Raw genomic sequence first — 19,513 nt, 5'->3', positions numbered from 1 at the left:
GCTCCCTTTTCACTCATTCGATATTGATTTACTCAATTGGATGCAACCTTACCTGAATTCACCCAAAGGCTTCGCTGGTATCTTTCACTGGCACCATTACATCAGTGGTGCTGTACAAGGTACTTATCTGCAATGGGTGATTGTCACGCTTGGTGTGTGACTCTTGGGAATTGTGCATGCAGAAGGTGCGATGGGGAGGAGCAAGATATAAGATGCAGTGATGGGATCACTTTCAGAAGCAGCGCCATAGAAATTTGAAGTCAATCAACAACAATCCAGCCCAGTTGTGCCATCGGATGCATTTAATAACTCGTTATGCATTACATCTCATCCTCCACTCTGTCCAAACCACATCATTGTTAACCCTTTGCTAATTCTTTCTGTCCTGCTTCAAATGGGGAAGAGTGCGCCCCAAGTGTGCTTTTCTGAGACTGGTACATTCAAGGCACACTGTTGGGGAAGATTACAGCAACTAGAACAACTTGCATTTATATAGTGCCTTTAAGGTAGAAAAATGTCTCAAGGCACTTTACAGAGGCGTAATCAATTCGAGGGAGTTTTATTCTGCATGCAACCCATGCTATATTTGACCTGGAAGTGTGCAACCTGTCACAAGGTGCCAGAATGTGGAAAAATATTCCATTCTTAGTCCCGGCATCTCTCACCTTGAACACAAACATTCAGCAAGATAAAAAAAACCAAAAGGTTTGTGAGGTTATTGCCTATGTTAAGTAATACTATTTATTCAAAAATGTCATTTGTTTTTAAAAATTAGTTCCTTGAATGTGTACATAAGGAAAATTAATCCTTTCTGGCCTATTAATTCCAGTGAATTCCTATTAAATTCAATATATACTAACCAGCTACCTTAAAGTGATGAGCTAACTGCCTAGCCTGAAGCTTAAAATTACATCCACAAGTTCCTGAGCTTTTCGTCAGGACATTACTTGAAGGGCTGGATTCGTTCACTGAAAGTCCCTGTTGGGGAGGATTAGTACAATCTAATGGTTTGTGCTGTTTTGAACAGCCTCAGCAACATTTGGAGTGTTTTCTTCTCATAGTAGTCCTTTAGTGATAAAGGATTTGTTGAGAAATATTCCTGCTGTTTGCTATTTGTAGCAAAATTATGACCACATGTATAATGAATACATTTATGATTTTGCTATAAATATCAAACAGGGGAATCTCACCCCCTCACCAGCAGGTCTGGCCTATTTGTAACAATTGCATCATCTTGCCCCTTTGTATTCAGGTTGTACCAGCTACTTGAGGCACTGTGAACCAGGATAATTGGTTATTTGAATAGTTTGGGGACTATAATAAAGCAAAAGCAAAACAGGATTGGTACAACCTGTAGAACTCATGACAGTCTTAAGTCAAACAGTCTTGTTCATTGTAGGCGTACTTATTCCTCCCAAACACAGATCTCTTAAAGCTTATGCCGCTGGTGTATAGCTTTCTGCAGCCTACCTGACTATTAGACACTTTTTTGTACAGTCTGAGCACTTTCTGGTTGCCTGTGCCAAGAGTCATCTAGTTTTCTTGGCCAGGATTTCATAGGATTCACAGGAACATAGGAACAGGAGAAGGCCATTCAACTCCTTGAGCCTGTTCCACCAGTCCATTAGATCATGGCTGATCTGTACCTCAACTCACTTAATTCCATATCCCTTGATACACTTATCCAACAAAAATCTATTGATCTCAGTCTTGAGAATTTCAATTGACCCAGCATCTACAGCCTTTTGGGGGAGCGAGTTCCAGATTTCCACTACCGTTTGTGTGGAAAAAGTGCTTCCTGATTTCATTCCTAAATGGCCCAGCTCTAATTTTAAGATTAAGTCCTCTTGTTCTGGATTCCCCCACTGGAGGAGATAGTTTCTCTGTATCTACCCTGTTGAATCCCTTTATCATTTTAAACACCTCGATTAGAGCACTCTTCATCTTTCTAAACTCAAGGGAATAAAAACAAACTTTATGCAACCTGGTCTTCTAATGTAACCCTTTAAGTGCTGGTATCATTCTGGTGAATCTGCGTTGTACTCCTTCCAAACCCAATATATCTTTCCTCAGGTTCGGTGACCAAAATCCAGATGGAGTCTGACCAAGGCTTTGTACAATTAATGTATCATCTGATGGGCAGTCATTTAGACTGACAAAGGATTGTAGTAACAGCAGAGCAGTTGAGTGGGAGTAGACATAAAAGTAGCAATATGAGCTTATGAGCTGACTCCTTTAAGACCCCCACACACTAACTTCCTAATTTTGCTTGGGTTTTTGAGAAAGATGTTTAGTAGTGGACAAAGCAACAGGGAAAGAGATAACTTTAGAGTCAATAGTATAAAATCCTGGGAAGAAGTTGACTGCACATTCTTTCAGCTCAGGAATAGTACATGATCCATTTGGACCCAAAATGAGGTAATCAGATAAAAATAAATAGAATTGTGGCAAACTTCATACAACAGTAAATAAAACTAAAGTATCATAGAATCTTACATCACAGATGTTTCGGCCCATTGTGCCTGTTCGGCTCTTTGAAAGAGCTATCCAATTAGTCCTACTCGCCTGCACTTTCCCCATACCTCTGCAAATTTTTCCTTTTCAAGCATTTATCCAATTTCCTTTTGAAAGTTACTATTGAATCTGCTTCCACCACCCTTTCAAGCAGTGCACTCTGGATCATAACAACTTGCTGCGTAAAAAAAATTCTCCTCATCTCCCCTCTGGTTCTTTTGCCAATTATCTAAAATCTGTGCCATCGCCAATGGAAACAGTTTCTCCATATTTACTCTGTCAAAACCCGTTACAATTTTGGACACCTCTCTTAAAACTCCCTTTAACCTTCTCTGCTGTAAGGCAAATAATCCCAACTTCTCCAATCTCTCCACATAACTGAAGTCCCTCATCCCTGGTATCATTCTGGTAAATCTCATCTGCAACCTCTCCAAGGTCTTGACATCCATCCTAAAAGTATGGTGCCCAGAACTGGTCACAGTAGTCTAGCTGAGGCCTAAATAGTGATTTCTAAGGGTTTAGCATTACTTCCTTGCTTTTGTACTCTATGCCTCTATTTATAAAGCCATGAATCCCATATGCTTTTTTAACAGCCTTCTCAACTTGTCCTGCCATCTTTAAAGATTTGTGTATGTGCACACCCAGGTCTCTCTGTTCCTGCACCCCCTTTAAAATTGTTCCATTTAGTTTATATTGTCTCTCCTCATTCTTCCTCCCAAAATGCATCACTTCACACTTCTCTACATTAAATTTCATCTGGCATGTGTCTGCCCATTTCACCAGTCTGTCTATGTCCTCCTGAAGTCTGTTACCATCCTCCTCACTGTTTACCACATTTACAAGTTTTGTGCCATCTACAAACTTTGAAATTGTGGCCCCTATACCCAAGTTCTGATCATGAATATATATTAAAAAGAGCAGTGATCCTAATACTGCCCCCTGGGGGGACACCATTGGATAAGTCCCTCCAGTCTGAAAAACAATTGTTCACCACTACTGTCTCTTAACCAATTTTGTGTCCATGCTGCCACTGCCCCTTTAATCCCATGGACTTCAGTTTTGCTAATAAGTCTATTATGTGGGACTTTAACAAATGCTTTTTGAAAGTCCATATATACATCAACTGCATTACCCTCATCAACCCTCTTTGTTATTTCATCGAAGGACTCAATCAAGTTTGTCCCAGATATGATTTGTCTTGAACAAATCTGTGTTGGCTGTCATTAACCCATCACCAATGTTAGGCTGACTAGCCTGCAGTTACCAGGTTTATCCCTCTCCTCTTTTTGGAACAGGGGTGTAACATCTACAACGTATTTTGTTGTATGAAGAGCCAATACTGATGTTTTCTATGACTATGTTGAGTTAGTTTGATTTTGATCTTTGCTTTTAGGATTGTGCTGCTACCCATAATTTTTTGTAATTCACTGTAGTATCCTTTCCAAGCTTTGGGTCCCAGAACCAAGAATGGACAATTGTTTTCCCCTTAAAATGGAACTAACCAATTTATGTTTACAAGTTTTTATCTCAGAATTTCTCTCAACCAGAAGCTTATTCAAAGCAGGCATAATAAGAGCATTAATATTTTAAAATGTAAGCTTATAACTATTACAGTAAGCTATGTACATATAATTTAGATTTTCTTATGATCTTTACCTTCCTGACACAAAAAAAGTTTAAATGTACCTACTAAAAAAATTGCATTCTTTTTCTTAAATTTTTCAAATGTTCTCCCCTCTGCTCCTAAAGGCTCTGATTCTTGCTGAGGTATAGTTCTTTGGGTGCTGGCAGTCCTCTTGTACCTCACCAAAGTAGCTATTCCAGATGTTGAACCTTGACAGTGAATCTGTGCAGGCTATTTAGTCATGGAGGACAACGCAACCGAGTCCAATCCTATCCTCACCTGATGGTTATACACACACTTCCAGCAGGTTTGACTGAATGGTGATCAGGGGGTAAGTTTTAACCCGGAGCTGGGAAGAGGGCGGGGGGAATTCCTGACGGGAAACCCGGAAGTACGGGTTTCCTGGACGTCCTTACGATTTTGACGTAAGGACGTCTTTTAATTTTTTTGTCGGTTTCCCACCTGAGAGGCCAGCCAGATTGACAGGCTGGCGGTCAGTCGGACAGGGGAAGAGCCAGAAAGCAGGTACCAGCAGGTAAGTCTTAGGTAAGGAGGGGCTGCGGGGGAGGGGGGGGTGGCGGTCATCGGGGGGAGTGTCGGTCGTCGGGTCTAGGGTCACCGGTGGGTCGGAGATTGTGGGGGGAAGTCAGTCAATCGCGTGCGGGATTGCTGCAGGTAGGCTTGTTAGGCCTGGAGGAAGTGCTCCTGCTTCTCCGGGCCCACAACCAGTGCAATAAAGGCAAGTGCCTGCTGATCCGGGCCTTCTCGCCTACTCTTACGTGGCGGGAATCCCGGCCCCCAGGAGTTAAAAATAAATAACCTGTCAAAATGGAGGCCCACAGCTTCCTGAGAGCGGGTTGGTTGCCCACCCCTCGACCCACCTTCACTAAAACCAGAAGTGGGCGAGTTGGGATCGGGTTTTAGTTTTTTTTAAAACAAATTTTACCTTCCCACCCGACCCATTCATGGGGTTAAAATTTAGGCCTAGGAGTGGGAATCCTAACTGATTTTTCACCCTTATCTAGCCCAAAGTTGCTAAGGCCAATGGAGGGCTACACCACTAGTTCTAACTGAGATCAGTTAACTCAACCCAGCCTGGTGATTGAATTTGGCATGTTCCTAGTGTGTATGAGGCTGTACCACAATGGACAATGCAGTCATCCACTAAGTCATCAGGGGGACCATAAAAGTGCTTTTATTACAAAATGTTTCTGTTCTGTGACAGGTTTTATTGATGCACCAACATGGAAGCTGCAGTGTGCATCACTTAACCACTGTAGATCAGAAACTGGGTCATTGTTTATATGCAAATTACACTGGTATTTCTGGTTATTTCAGTACTGATTCCTTTATATTTAACTCAAGCTTTGATCTGATAAGTATCTGAAAGAATATGTATAAAGTAACACAAAAATCAGGTATTTAAAGTCTGCACTGATTGGATATGTGTCCCATGGACACACAAAACATACATGAATTTGTTTGATACGTAGAATGACACAAGTGTCATTTAGTTCCAGTGTTTGATGAGCTGTGAAGAATTTGTATTTATTTCTGCTGGTTGAGTTGGATTATGTGAGAATGAGTGTAATACTGCACTGTATTCTGTACGTGTAGCCATGCTCCTGCACAATTAAAGATGGAAGCATGCAAACCCCAGTCCTGAAGTGTTCTGTGCTGTTTATATTTTAGAGCTTATTTCATAAGCATGAATGGTTCAAATTCAATGATATATTCTCACAAAAGACAAGTCAAGAAGGACTTTTGCACTTTATCTTACAATTGTCTCCTTAAAATAAAATTGAAGAGTAAATGATACCGTAAGTACCACTTCAAAAAATGAATTCATAATAAGAAATACTGATTTTGTGGGGTTGATGTCCTCATCAGGCAGTTACCAAGCCCAGTATGAGTATTAGCTAGCATAAAAGGTACAGACATGAGTTGAAACCATCCTGTATGTAGCCAATCTCCTGTGCCACCTTTATTCCAACCAATCAGGTCAGCGGCCGGCTACTTGGCAACAGGGGATATCCACTCCGGACATGGTTCATGACTCCTCTCAGGAACCCGCGCATAGCATGCCTACAATGAGCTATGCTGCCAACAGAAATATAATTGTGGAGATCATTTGGTGTGCTCAGCAACACTTCCACGGCCTGGACCATTCGGGAGGAGCTCTGCAGTGCACCTGACTGTGTTGCCAGGTAAGAACATAGGAACGGAAGTAGGCCATTCAACCCCTCAAGCCTGTTCTAGGCTGATTGATACCTCAACTCCATTTTGCTAGGATCCATATTCCCTGATACCCTTACCCACAAAAATCTATCAATCTTAAGTCTTGAAAATGTCAATTAACCTAGCATTACTCTTTTTGGGGGAGTGAGGCCCAGATTTCCATCAACCTTTGTGTGGAAAAAGTGCTTCCTGATTTCACTCCTAAATGGCCTAGCTCTAAATTTATTATGCCCTCCTTGTTCTGGATCCCCCCGCCAGAGGAAATAGTTTCTCTGCATCTACTCTTTCAAAGCCCTCTATCATTTTAAACATTTGAATTAGATCATCTCTCAAGGGATTTTGAGGAACTCAAGGGCCAAGTTTAAGCAACCTGCCCTCATCATTTAACACTTTAAGCCCTGGTATTATTCTCGTGAATCTACACTATACCCACTCCAAGACCAGTATATATTTCCTGAGCTTCAGTGCCCAAAACTGAACACAGTACTCTCGATGGGGTCTGACCAAGTCTCTGTACAACTCAATCATCACTTCCTCACTTTTGAATTCCAACCCCCTGGAGATAAAGGCCAACATTCCATTAGCCTTTCTGATTATTTTTTGTACCTGGCTTTTAGTGATGTGTTCATGGACACCCAAATCTCTTCGCCCTTCCACAGCTCTTAGTCTCTCACCATTAAGAACATGTTCTGATTTGTTTTTATCAGATCCAAAGTGGATGATCTCACACTTGCCCACATTGAACTCCATCTGCCAAAGCTTTGCCCTTCTTCCATATCTTCATCCTCCAGCATATCAAAATAAAAGTATTTTCATTGAGAAATCCATGTCTAAGGTGTTAAGCAGTACTTTGAGCAGAGAGGATAAAAATTGCAGCAAAAGTTCTGACTCAACCCTCAAGTACTAAAAAGATCACTATGCAGACAAGAGAGACACCAACCTTCAGTAGCAGCCCACAAAATGGCCTTCTTAATATGGTATCTGCCTCAGTGATACCTTACAGCAGCTCTTACTGCCACTGATATAGTGGTGGTAATTATTTGGGGTGGATTTGGGGTAGAAATGGAGAATGGGGCTTATACCCCATTTAAATGTAGCAGAGCGGGCTTCTGACAGGTTTGAGGTGGTTAGCCTTTAACGACACATTTTACTGTTTACTGCCTTAAAAGGGGCAACAATTCAGAGAATCCAGGCTGAGGTTTATTACTATTGCTGGAGAAAATAGTTTAGGCCCCAGCACCTTGTTTCTTGCTATGACAAGAGAAGCTTTTTCAGCAGTTATGCCTTTCCAGGAATACTCCAGAAAAAAGTTTTCCACCAAAAACAGATACCTTTTCTGGGCTTAAGGTGCATGTTTGCATAGATAAGAATCAAACATGGCCATTTTTTATTTAGAGGATAACTATCGCTATTCAGTGATTCCAATGATTGTAATAAGCTCTTTTGCTTAGTGTGTAACGCCAGGAGAACACAAGCATGTAACCTGGGTATTGGTCAGCGAGGAGCCATGACATTTGATGCAGATCTTGAAACGAGGAGCTGGTATTAACCGAATAAACCTGTCCCAAGGAAGCATCAGTAGGGCCAATAATGAGGCTCAAAAAGTAGGAAAGTGTGTACCAGGCAAGAAATCTGATTCAGTAACTTCTGAAACCAAAACTGTGTTCAACTAAAAGTTATACTTTTGTGAAACTTTTATTGAACTGTATTACAAAAGCTGTGCATCTATCAATCTAGGGTTACACTAAGAATGGTAAATGCACAGTGCCTGCATGTGTCAGATTGCTATCAACTACAAAAAAAAGTGTGTAATTCAGACCAAGACCTATACAGAAAATATACTCCTGACCAAAATGGTTGCACAATCGCATGAATCAATTAAAGGGATACTATTCTTCAGCAATATTTTCCTATCCCTTCAATGACAGCAAATCCTAATTGTACGTAGTGGAATAAATAAGGATTTTTTTTTTCTTTTGACGAGAGGGTTGATAGCAAAACATTTTGGAGTTCTTGTCCACTGGAGTATTCCTGGGATATCTTTACCAGCTTTACGGGTATCATATCTGAATAATGTACATATTACTTGTAAATTAAAAAGTGTTAAAGAAGCTAAAATGCCATTAAAAAAGCTCTTTATTATTTACAATATGTAAGAACACAAAAGTCAGCAACAGCAGGTAAAGTTACCAAAACAACCCATTTGTTACAGATAAGAAATAATAGAATACATGTTTCTTAAATGACAAAACAATGTTCAATCAAATTTTTTTTAAATGATAAAAACATTCAATCAAAAATTAATGCATTTTTAACACACCCATAAACAAAAGCAAACCGCTCCAGCCAATAACTTACTGTAAGGAAAAACAAAGCCACAAATGTATACTTTAGATTTTCTTATTTTTACATAATTACAGATCCTCAACCACATGACTATATACAGAAGACCATCCCATTTCTCTATGCACTGACATTACTAGGCTATTTACATGACATCACTAATTTGAAAATACAATAGTTCATGTTTATTTCACCTTTTTTGTTAGATTATGGCCAGTTTTTTTTTAAAAAAAGGCAATTACTTTTTTTTGTCTCTTAGCAAATGCCAGGTTTGCATTTAGATGAAATATGGTAAATAAATCAAAGTTGAAAATATTACTGCCTGACTGTCAAAATATATGTAGCAATTCGACCATTGACATTTATTATACTGAGACATCCTGTAAACTCAACACACATTTCCTTTTCATTGAAATGGTGAAGTATTAGTATATTATGTTACGGTATTTGTGAATTATCTACCTTGTACCAGAATTATTATACACCAATGTTTCTTCAAGATCCATCACTAATACTCCAACATTTATGCACAGCGATTTCAGGTAAACAGCCTGATACAACCATACTTAGTGAAGAAAATATTCACAAGTCATTTAAAAAGAAATTACACCTTAAAAACACATAACAATAAAACACAGAAGTGTTTTAAGGTCAAACCTTTATGGTCAGTGTAAAGCTACTGTATTGCTATGTTGAAGCAGCTAAGACTGCTAGAAAGGTACTGATGTGTCAGCTGTGCAATTACCTGTACTGGCTATGTGTATAGAACTGGTTGCTATTTATGTATATAGCATGTCATTGTGGGAACAGTGCTTGAGACAGCAGACTCTTGTAAAATAAGGGATGATATTAGTTCGCCCCCACCCAGGCTCCAAGTCAACCGAATTGTGCTGCATCTAACCTGAATCTGCCTGCATTCATGGGTTCCAGTCATTTTAACAGGCCTTATGTACTGCCAGTGGAGGAATGCCGTTTAGAACAGGCTTGCTCCTGGAAATGGGGAAGAAAAGCAAACTGCTACTGCAGGTCTGAGCAGGCTGGATGCAAGGTGTGAGGCCCACTCTCAGTGGATGCCCCTATGGACTGCAGTGGTTCAATTGGGCGGCTCGCCACCGCCTTCTCGGGGGCAATTGGGGATGGGCAATGGATGCTGGCCTTGCCGGCGATGCCCACATCCCACGAACGAATAAAAAAAACTCCATGCTGCTGTCTTCAAGCTTTGCTTTGGGCTGATATCACATGGACTTGGAGCAGGGATGTGAAAGAATTGATTCCTAACCCGAAGTGATGTGAATCCGGCACGGACACGATGGGCTGAATGGCCTCCTTCTGTGCCATAACTTTCTATGATTCTATGTTTGTGCCTCTGCAAAGTGTACACCCTGGTAAATGAGGGGGGGGGGGGGGCAGGGTGGGCGGGAGGGGATCATGAGCTCACTCCGACCTCATTAACATGGGATTACCAACGCACCTCATCCAACCCTCACCCAGAAACATCCAGCAGCACCCAGGGAATGAAAAGGGGGCAGAAACCCAGCAACACAGGTCCCCACCCCTTTGCGCCTGGGAAATAAGCATTCTCTGAGTGCAAAGCAGAGGAAAATTGGCCTCTGAAAGTCTTCTAGATGGGCAGAGAGCCTCTGTTTTCTCCTTAAAGGATCAGAGCTGGAATTGTAACAGTTTTTTTTATTTATAACATTATAAACCAGCGCTCCCAAAGAGTGCACCTTGGAAAATCACAGGTCCACGGTCTGTGACTTCTGCTCATTCATATTAATAGATAGACAATGACAGCTGCAGGTCTGTGATTTCCCAAAAGCACTCTACGAACAATGCACCAAGATTTCCGAAAATGTGCTACCCCATTAGATATTAAAAAGTCACCAAAACACTTGCTTTCATATTTTATCTTAACAAAAAGTCATGTTCTCACTGAAAAACAAGTCACTTCCTTACCTACTCCAATAGTCTCAGGTTTTCTTGTGTGAATACCAAGACTTTCCGTGGGTTATACTAGACAGGTTTCAGTGTTGCTGTTTTCCCTCTTATATTTAATAGCGGTCTAATAAACAACCATAAAGGTCTGACCATGTTCTATTTTACACTTCTCAAATACTTTTAAAGCTGAAGGCACAGCACAGTAAGTTGATTACATGCGTTCTAAAAACTGTTCTAATCTGAATGCGGAGTTGAGCACCAAGCAAGGCACTGTACCTTCAGCTACTCAAATAAAAATGAGGGTGTATTGTTAAATAACATTTTTATATCCCTTTCAGTTTTCCTTTCTCCCTCACTGAAGAGTCTTAACCAATATTTATTCCCCATTTAAATCTCTTCCTGTGGCGATTCCTGTAACCCTGACAGGAAAATGCATGAAAAGTTGCTGACGCTGATCAATACCATTACTGCAATATTCATCAATGTGGCCCACTGATCTGAGTTTCTTAAAACAAGAAAACCAAATAAATAGAAATGACAGGTTGTGGACCAAGTCACTTTATTATGGTTCAAGCTCTCCTGAATCCAAAGGCACTTCTACTAGGATGATGGAAGTATCTGTTGTAACAAGCATTTGTAATAAGTGTGTGTTATATGGAGATTTGACAATACAATTATTGATTATTAAAGATTGTAATTCTCTGAAAAATCCATGATTAAATTTGACTCTCAGAAAATGACAGAACTGCATATAAATGCCAAATACAAGTTATCCAAGGCATTATGATGATTTGCTGCATTTGTATATGTGCTTTTTCATTTTAGAATGGTAAATCATAATGAGGGTGTGTTATAAAAGAAAATCATCATTTTCCTGTGAACAATCAAAGGTAAGTTCACTGATCCTGTGCTCCCAATCGGGGCCAAGCTCTCAGGGGAGCCCACGTCAGAGAATCTGTGTTAAAGTTGTAGCCATATCTCCAACCCATACTCCCTTTGAGGGCAGGACCTGCTGAGAACAGGATTGGTGAATTTGCCCTAAGGCATAACCCTGCATTCCACTCTACGGTAGGGGACACAGAAAGTTTTCATCAACACCAAAAGATTTTCGATAACACAGAATTTCCCGTAATAACCTCCTTCTTCCATGAAGTGCCTTCGGAAATTTTTCTACAATAAAATGCTATATAATAGAATCGTTATCATCTACCTACACTCGAGACCAGTTTTCATGTGTCTATTTGGCAGCAGTGGAAATCAGCGAATTTGTAAAGCTCAGTTCTTCAGTCATTTTACAATAATGGAAAATTATTTATCAAAGGTCTAGCAAACTCATTCTTTAGAATGAGCGCTACACGTCTTAAGTTTGATTTTCACAATTGGTGTGGCCAATGGAGTGGGAAACTGTACATCTGTAGTTGTAAATTCTCTTTAATCACACTCAAAATCATGCCCCTTGTGAGACACAAACTCCGCCATCACCACACATGTAGGAACTGCAGCCTAGTGGTTATGGTACTTGCTGCCAGCAACCCAGAGGTCATGCGTTCAAATCCTACCACCACAAGTGGGAAGTTGAATTCAATAGATCTGGTCGTTTGCAGTCTGGCCCAGATAAATGACCATGAAAACTGTCGTTAAAAACTCAACTGGTTCACTAATGTCCTTCAGAGAACAGAACCTGCAGGGAGGATGTTTCCCCTGGCTGGGGGGTCTAGAATGAGGGGTCACAGTCTCAGGATACGGGGTAGGACATTTAGGACTGAGATGAGGAGAAATTTCTTCACTCAGAGGGTGGTGAACCTATGGAGTTCTCTACCACAGAAGGCTGTGGACGCCAAGTCACTGAATATATTTAAGAAGGAGCTAGATAGATTTCTAGACACAAAAGGCATCAAGGGGTATGGGGAGAGAGCAGGAATATGGTATTGAGATAGAGGATCAGCCATATTGAATGGCAGAGCAGGCTCGAAGGGCCGAATGGCCTACTCATGCTCCTATTTTCTATGTTTAGGATACTCATTTATGTCAAGAGTCTCAGTGGCAAATTTTGCTGCTTTTGCCATAAAGCAATCGGCATAGTTAAACTATTTGCTCTGCTAATGTCTCAACAAGGATTGTCACAACACAAACGGATATAATCCAGCATATAGTGTAAACTGTTCCTTGGTACTTTCAGTGCTGGTTCCTTCTAAAGCCAAAATTTCTGCATCTGAGCATCATAGTCCAGTAACAGGCTGAGGTTCTGCAACAACAGCATGTTGGGAATAAAGTTTCCTTTTAATGAAGGGCACCTGTCCTCCTCCTTATCTTTAAAACTCTCCATTGCTTTAATGGGAAGAATGTACATGAAAACTACTCCTCTTCAGATTTTTTTTTAATTCATTAAACAGTGGCCTAGTTTTTCCGATTGTAGCACCAAAGGAAGTCCCTTCATTGGAAAACCTAGGCTGATATCAAGGATTGATTAAATATCGAGAATGCAACTCCTTCCAAAAATGTTTTTGAAAGGTGCTCAAACCACTATAGAGCTATCTTGACAAGAAAAGAATGCCTCTGCTCTTCCATTTCAGCAGTGTATACAATTCCATTTCTCATGGTTTGCATCCAAGCTGATTTATAGTCATAGTCTTGGGGTGCTAAGTGCTTAAGAAAGCATGGAAGAAAAGGCCATTCAACCTAACTTATAGCCTGTTCTTTCCACAGCCCATGTACAATCAATAGTCCTATCATGGACTGTCTAAAAACAATCCATTTTAACACCTGTGGAAAACTCTTCCAAGTTTTTCCTTGCCTTCCGAATGGAAATCAAGCAAAACTCCAGACTCTCATCTACGGAGATGATAAATAACTGGGCTTTCATGGCTGGACCTGATACTTATCCAGATATTTTTAAAAGGTGTTAATTATTACAGTATTAACTTCTTTTGCTGAAATCTATTTGACAAATCCACTGTTCAATGTCAGGGGAGGGGGGGGGGTTCTTGTGGCAGATTCAAGGCTCAGATTCCTTCTTCACATATAGCTAAAGGCAAACATTGTTTCTCTTTTGAAGCCATTAGGATCTACTACCACAAATAAGAGGGACAATTACACACTGTAGCAAGAACAGTGATGTCACTACAGTAACAATGTGAATTTTGTTCTTGCAGAAGAACATTTAAAGGCAATCGTGTGTGACATTCCCCATCTGAAACAGTATGTGAATATGGACTTTAGGAATCAGAACAATCATAGGAGCGAGAAATTAAATTAGAGGGCTTAGTAAAAGCCACTTAAAACAGCAACAATACCAGCGTCAGAAATATTTATTACTGTCGGCATTTAAAGATAGATTCCTTTTATTACTTGCCTTGATTTTATAATAAAATGTAATGATTGTAGCAAAGTTTCATAAATCATCTCTGTAACTTAAACAAAGTCAAGGGAAATAGTCTGCAATTAAAGCCAATAGGCAGGGAGTTAAAGTATTCACTTTCTGGCATTCAGTGTCCTGCACTGTAAGAATTGTAGCTAAAGGAAGGTAGTGCAATGTACAGAGTCTAAAGCCCAAATAAAAATAGATACTATTGTACTTGCTAACAAAATTATTTTACAAGTACTCACTTTACCAGGAAAACATCTTTGGAAAAATATATATCCAACTACATTTTCTGTGTGCGTGATCACAAGTTAAAAGTTTAGTATTTCTAGCATTTCAGCAATTCTCAGCTAAAACCCAATAAATATCTCAAACCTGACCAGTTCTAAACCCATTTTAAACACTTTATTTGAACTAGTTATTACTTGAACGTGGTGTAATCAATGCTACCATTGTTTTGGAGTGTCTAAACAAAAAAAGGAATTAACATAGCAGCAGTGTTGGCCTTCAGGCACACAAATGCGCAGCAGTACAACTTAATTAAAACCCTCACCAGCACTTGTGGAAAAAAGACTTACTCCCTGTGTGATGCAAGCAGCATTCGTTCAGCCGTGCTCCTTTTTCAAACGTTCAAGATACATACTGGATAAATATTTGGAAGAAACTGAACCTCCATTGGTTTAAACACCATCCTCTCCATTCCTATTTGCAGCACATTCCTCTGTGTCCTGCAGGAAAGCTTCCTTCTCTGGAGGTACTGCTTCACCATTCGATGTACCTGTGTCCTTAAAAACCCTTGCAGTTCTGTCAGCTGGGAAACTGGAAGAACTAGACTCTGAGCTGTTCCATATTCCATAAGCAAAGTAAATAATGCACCCTGTTAGAAAAGGGGAATAAAAGATTCTTATTTAAAAATAAATCATATTCACTTTGAAAACTGAAGCAACGTATCATAAATAACTCTCCCAAGGTGATAAATTTAAAAAATGTTTAGATAATAGTTCATTATCTAAGGAATTTCTTTACTTACTTAAGCCAAGTTGTTACAAATAGAAGGTAAAAAAAGAAAATCAAAAATTACAATTTATTCCTTTATCATTATTGATTAATTGATTCTGGTCTATTCCCCTTATTGGATGGAATAGTGCCTCAGACCGCAGCCTGAGGCACTGAATTACGCTGAAGGTATTAATCCTTAAGTCTTCCTAACCATTTTGGTTTCTATTAACCTTTATTGGGGAAAAATAATTAGAGATTAACTGGTAGATCTTCAATGCTCGCAAGAACATGCAGCGGATTAGGAACTTCTCTTGGAAATGCAAAGTACATATTTTTGCCTTGTGCCAACTGGATTCAATTTTATCTGGCAACATTCTGTTGCATATTTTTTCAATTTAATAGCTAGCTTTTAAGGGTCAATTCAGGACACAACAAATAGAGTAATTATAATGGAATGTCTTAATGCAAATAATTTATATATTCTACAGACTGACAGTTTTAATTCTACTGAACGTGGAATTTGCTACCACAAGGAGTAGTTGAGGCGAATAGCATAGATGCATTTCAGGGGAAGCTAGATAAGTACATGAAGGAGAAAGGAATAGATGGTTATGCTGATAGGGTTAGATGAAGTAGGGTGGGAGGAGGCTCATGTGGAGCATAAACATTGGCATAGATCAGTTGCCGAATGGCCTGTTTCTTTGCTGTAAATTCTATGAATATAGTACCATATAAATATGCTCTTCTACATAAATTGATAACTTTCACACATTAAAACCACAGTCCTTGGTGTAATTACACTCTAAAGATAGAGCCTCTGAAAAACCACAGGGCCATTATTGCCAGTGTTACGCCCTGGAACTGCCCACCAATCTTCTTCACTGTTGACCATGTCATAGGTTGTGGGAGTACTGCACCGGGTGGGAGGTGGGGGGGAGGGGGGAGGAGACTTGGAAATTAGGAGCGCAGCCTTTAAAAACCCAAGAATGGCTGGATTGCATCAGAAACAGTTAAGTAGGAAAGTGTTTGGCACACTGAGTTGACTGTCAGGTAGTTGTAATGGATGACTATTATGAGATTTTGTGGTACTTTTAAAGCCTGTCTTCAAGTGCAAAACCTGGCAGAGTTACTCAAAGCAGGGAGCAGGGCACTGCAAGGAAGCAAAAAAGAGCCCAAAATTTCAATGAGAATGACCTTCTGACACTCCTGGGTGAAGTCCATCAAAGGAAAGAAAAACTGCTGGGTGCCCATGGGAGGAAACCAGAGATAAAACAGCTCATGGGTCATGTGGAGGGCGATGGCAGCGACAGAGTGTGACCTCTCTCAACCCCAGAAATGCAGATCAGCGCCAGAAAACGTTCAACAACCTGACAAAGGCAGGCAAGGTAACACTGACCATTTTCTTCGTTAGGCACCATGGTCACTAATACACTGTTCACCCTCTCAAATTAATAGCTGCCTAAGTAGCCCTTCACTCTGCACTGTGGTTAAGAGGGGCACTAACTCAGGGTCTTACAATACTTGTCGTCATTTCCCTTAACAACAATTACTTGCATACAGAACTTTAAAACCCCTTCATACACATTGAGCGATACCAGCAATCTATTACATCAGCTGTCTGATGCCACCTGGGAGACACTTCTCAAATGCTAGCTCTCACTTTAATTCCCTCAATCCTACATAAGAACATAAGAAATTGGAGCAGGAGTAGGCCACTCCGCCATTCAATAAGATCATGGCTGATCTTCGACCTCAATTCCATATTCCCGCCTGCTCCCCATATCCCTCAATTTCCCTAGAGCCCAACAATCTATCCATCTCAGTCTTGAATATACTCAACGACTGAGCATTCACAGCCCTCTGGGGAAGAGAATTCCAAAGATTCACAATCCAGTGAAGAAATTCCTCCTCATCTCAGTCCTAAATGGCCGACCCCTTATCCTGAGACGATGCCCCCTAGTTCTAGACTCTCCAGCCAGGGGAAACAGCCTTACAGCATCTACCCTGACAAGCCCTCTCAGAATCTTATGTTTCAATGAGATCACCTCTCATTCTTATAAACTCCAGAGAGTATAGGCCCATTTTACTCAACCTCTCCTCATAGGACAACCCTCTCATCCCAGGAATCGACCTAGTGAACCTTCGTTGCACCACCTCTAAGGTAAGCATATCCTTCCTTACGTAAGGAGTCCAAAACAGTACATAGTACTCCAGATGTGGTCTCACCAAAGCCCTGTACAATTGCAGCAAGACTTCCTTACTCTTGTGCTCCAGCCCCCTTATTATAAAAGCCAACAAACCATTTGCCTTCCTAACTGCTTGCTGTACCTGCATGTTAACTGTCTGTGTTTTGATACAAGGACACCCAAATCCTTCTGAATATCAACATTTAATAGTTTCTCACCATTTTAAAAATATTCTGTTTTTCTATTCTTCCTACCAAAGTGAATAACCTAACATTATACTCCATCTGCCACTTTCTTGCCCACTCACTTAACCTGTCTATATCTCTTTGCAGACTCTTGTCTTCTCCTCACAGCTTACTTTCCCACCTGGCTTTGTATCGTCAGCAAACTTGGATACATTACTCTCGGTCCCTTCATCCAAGTCATTAATATAGATTGTAAATAGCTGAAGCCCAAGCACTGACTTGCGGCACCCTACTAGTTACAGCTTGCCAACCTGAAAATGACCCGTTTATTGCTACTCTCTGTTTTCTGTCTGTTAACCAATCCTCTATCCATGCTAATATATTACCCTCAACCCCATGAGCCCTTATCTTGTGTAACAACGTTTTATGTGGCACCTTATCGAATGCCTTTTGAAAATCCAAATATACTACATCCACTGGTTCCCCTTTACCCACCCCACTAGTTACATCCTCAAAAAAACTAATAGATTTGTCAAACACTACTTCCGTTTCATAAAACCATGTTGACTCTGCCCAATTATATTATACAGTCTTGTTACACAAGAAACTACTGCGCAATGTCTGTGATAGGCAGGGAAATGGACGCGGCACTGTGGACATCAGAGAAAGAAACAGGCCACAGGGCTGATGGGGAGGAACTCTGCTCTAGTCGTGGGAGATGCCAAGATCTGTGGTATGGTGTATGCAGCAGTATAATGGGTGCACACCTTGAGAGTCGTCATGGCATCTTTGCAAAGCAGCAGACAGCCAGAAGCTTCCACCCCCTTCTCTGCCTCCTCAATCCCAAGTGGGTTATGCTCATCCATTCTTAGCTTATGTTCTCCTTTTCTGCAGATACATCACAGCAACAGGGGGCACAAATGAGGAGCAGCAGCAGAAGGGAAGACAGTTCTTTCTGGTGGACTATGATGACAACGTTAAAGATAATTAAGTTGAGGACAAGGCCACTTAGGAGCCCCAGGTTTCTGTTCCAACATGTTCCATGTTAACCCGTGTCACCTGCTTTCTCACTCCCATTCATCAACTCAAGCATGCAAAAGTAATGGACAGTGAATTGAATTGAATTGAAATATGAGCAGTGTCAGTCTGGCTCAACGATAGCACTCTCCACTCTGAGTCAGAAGATCATGGGTTCAAGCCTCACTCCAGGACTTGAGGATTTAATCTCAAGTTCTGGACACTTTCAGTACAGTATTGATGGAAAGTTGTGCTGTCACTGGTGCAGCCTTTCAGATGATATGATAAGCCAGGTTAGGTTGACATGACAGATCCAACAGCACTATTTAAAGAAGAGCAGAGCTGGTGTCCTAGCCAACATTAATCCCTCAACCAATGCCATCAAAATGGATCAACTAGTTATTTATCTCTCTGTCGTTTACGGGACTTTACTGTGCACAAATTGGCTGCAAAGCAACAATGACTACACTTCAAACTATTTAATTGGCTGTGAAGTGCTATCAGGTGGCCTGGGATGTGAAAGGCAACCTATAAATGCAAGTATTTTCTCTTACCTATCACCATCCAGATGGCAAAGCGTATCCAAGTGCCTCTATCCAACTGCATCATTAGGTACATATTCACAAAGATGCTCACGATTGGTAAACAGGGCAAGAGGGGTACCTGAAAATCATGACAATGAAATACACATATAAAGAATCTAAGTGTAAAGCTTAAATCAAAACAGTCTGACATCAGTCAAGCAACTTTTAAGCAATAAAAAAAAAATCAGGGCATTTACCTTAAATGAAAGCTTTGTTTTGCTTTCTGGTTGTCTCCAGATTATGACAGTGATAATCACACACACAAGAAGCACGAGAATAAGTAAGATAATGGACCATGCTTTCCCCTCCAACAAAGGATCTTTCGCATGAACAGCCAGCAGACAAAAAATTAGGATAAAAAATCCTGCAACAGAAAACATATATTACCAATGTTACAACTGGGAAGTTTCTCGAGTGGAATTTACTTAAACCTTCTTTGTTGGTTCTGTACTTTATTTGGAACATAAAGACAGAAGGAGGTCATTTCGCCCATTGAGCTTGTTGTTATTTTGATATCCCTGGCA

The 19,513-nt window shown here is 40.5% G+C and overlaps 1 protein-coding gene across 2 annotated transcripts in view; it reads right to left on the bottom strand.

Annotated features, from left to right (window-relative positions):
- Positions 1–8,760: 8,760 nt before the first annotated feature.
- LOC137322853 (high affinity cationic amino acid transporter 1-like) overlaps positions 8,761–19,513 on the bottom strand; it is a 95,321-nt gene continuing 84,568 nt past the window's right edge. For both annotated transcript variants that reach the window (XM_067985992.1, XM_067985993.1), the window contains exons 10-12: positions 19,187–19,353; positions 18,960–19,068; positions 8,761–14,895 (exon numbers count right to left, since the gene is read on the bottom strand). In XM_067985992.1, coding sequence (XP_067842093.1) covers positions 14,699–14,895; positions 18,960–19,068; positions 19,187–19,353 — 473 coding nt within the window. In that variant the 3' untranslated portion in view covers positions 8,761–14,698. The remainder of the gene's footprint in view (positions 14,896–18,959; positions 19,069–19,186; positions 19,354–19,513) is intronic.

This window comes from Heptranchias perlo, chromosome 6 (assembly GCF_035084215.1).
Source record: "Heptranchias perlo isolate sHepPer1 chromosome 6, sHepPer1.hap1, whole genome shotgun sequence".
Lineage (NCBI taxonomy): Eukaryota > Metazoa > Chordata > Chondrichthyes > Hexanchiformes > Hexanchidae > Heptranchias > Heptranchias perlo.
Note: the sequence above shows the minus strand (reverse complement) of the source record. Positions and strands in the feature narration are given on the sequence as shown.